We start from the raw sequence: 1,089 nt of genomic DNA on the forward strand, positions 1-1,089 counted from the left end.
TATTTACTAATAAATAAATCACAACCATGAAGTGTCATTGATTTAATAATGTATGGCAAAATTAATTAAAAAAGGAATTAAGCAAAAATTCCTACAACAACAATATGCAAATCATTCAGTACAAATATTGGATTAAAGAACAAATATTGTTCCAACACTGTACAAATTCAAAATTCATTCAGCCGCTGACATACAAACATTAATCACATGCCAAGAAAAAAAGATTGCTGCGATCAAAACTCATTTCAAAGGATTATTATATCAAATTAAATTCTTTGCATAGCATATAAATGTACGAAATAGAAATAATTTTCATTATTTTAAATTTCGGACTGAGAAAAATTTCGACATTTTAATAATTTGTACACCAAATCTACTCATACTAATTGAGTAAACTTTGCAAAAAAAAAAATTTAAATAAAATAGAATATTAATGCATGAAACAATGCGAATTATTTGCATTGATAATAATAAATAGCAATCATTAATTGGTAATGAGCATAAGATTTTGCTTCTTCCTACTGTAATTTAAACTTGAAGATGAAGGGATACTACCTTAGAGCGGTTTTTTACCTAACTTATTGAAGTAATTAACTGTTCAACTACTTTTAATTTTAGACTTCCAAAACCGCCGAAACTTACAGGTGCATTAAGACCAAATCAGGAACTAACACATGCCGAAATATTGTTACTGAATAAAATTAATGGACCGGAATCGATTGCAGTACATGAAAAAAGCAAAACTATATATGTTGGACTTAAAACCGGTTTCATCGCCGCAATTGAAATTGATAAATTCAAAAATGTAAGCATGCTTTAATATCATTCTTGTTCAAAATTCTTTCATGTATTCTAGTTTCTATACAGAATGGGTACGATATTTTATAACAAATTCATAACAAATTCGTGCTCGAAATAAACCAGAATTGGAACCATGAATTATCCGAAATTCTTATTGAAAATAAATAATTTTGTATAAAAATGCATGACAGTAAGACTAATATTTTTTGCTCGATTTATAACTTATTATCATATTATCATTAGGCGAAATTGATGAAAAAGTTTCAAATTATTTGAAAGTAGATTATG

At 26.8% G+C, this 1,089-nt stretch overlaps 1 protein-coding gene across 1 annotated transcript; it reads left to right on the top strand.

Annotated features, from left to right (window-relative positions):
• Positions 1-618: 618 nt before the first annotated feature.
• Positions 619-805, top strand: LOAG_15139 (hypothetical protein; the record flags this gene model as incomplete). The annotated part of the gene is made up of 1 exon (XM_003150631.1): positions 619-805. A coding segment is annotated over one exon (187 nt), but the record flags the coding sequence as incomplete, so codon positions are not given.
• Between the last annotated feature and the right edge of the window lie 284 nt (positions 806-1,089).

The sequence above is a fragment of the Loa loa genome (assembly GCF_000183805.2).
Source record: "Loa loa unplaced genomic scaffold supercont3.1546, whole genome shotgun sequence".
NCBI classification, from domain to species: domain Eukaryota; kingdom Metazoa; phylum Nematoda; class Chromadorea; order Rhabditida; family Onchocercidae; genus Loa; species Loa loa.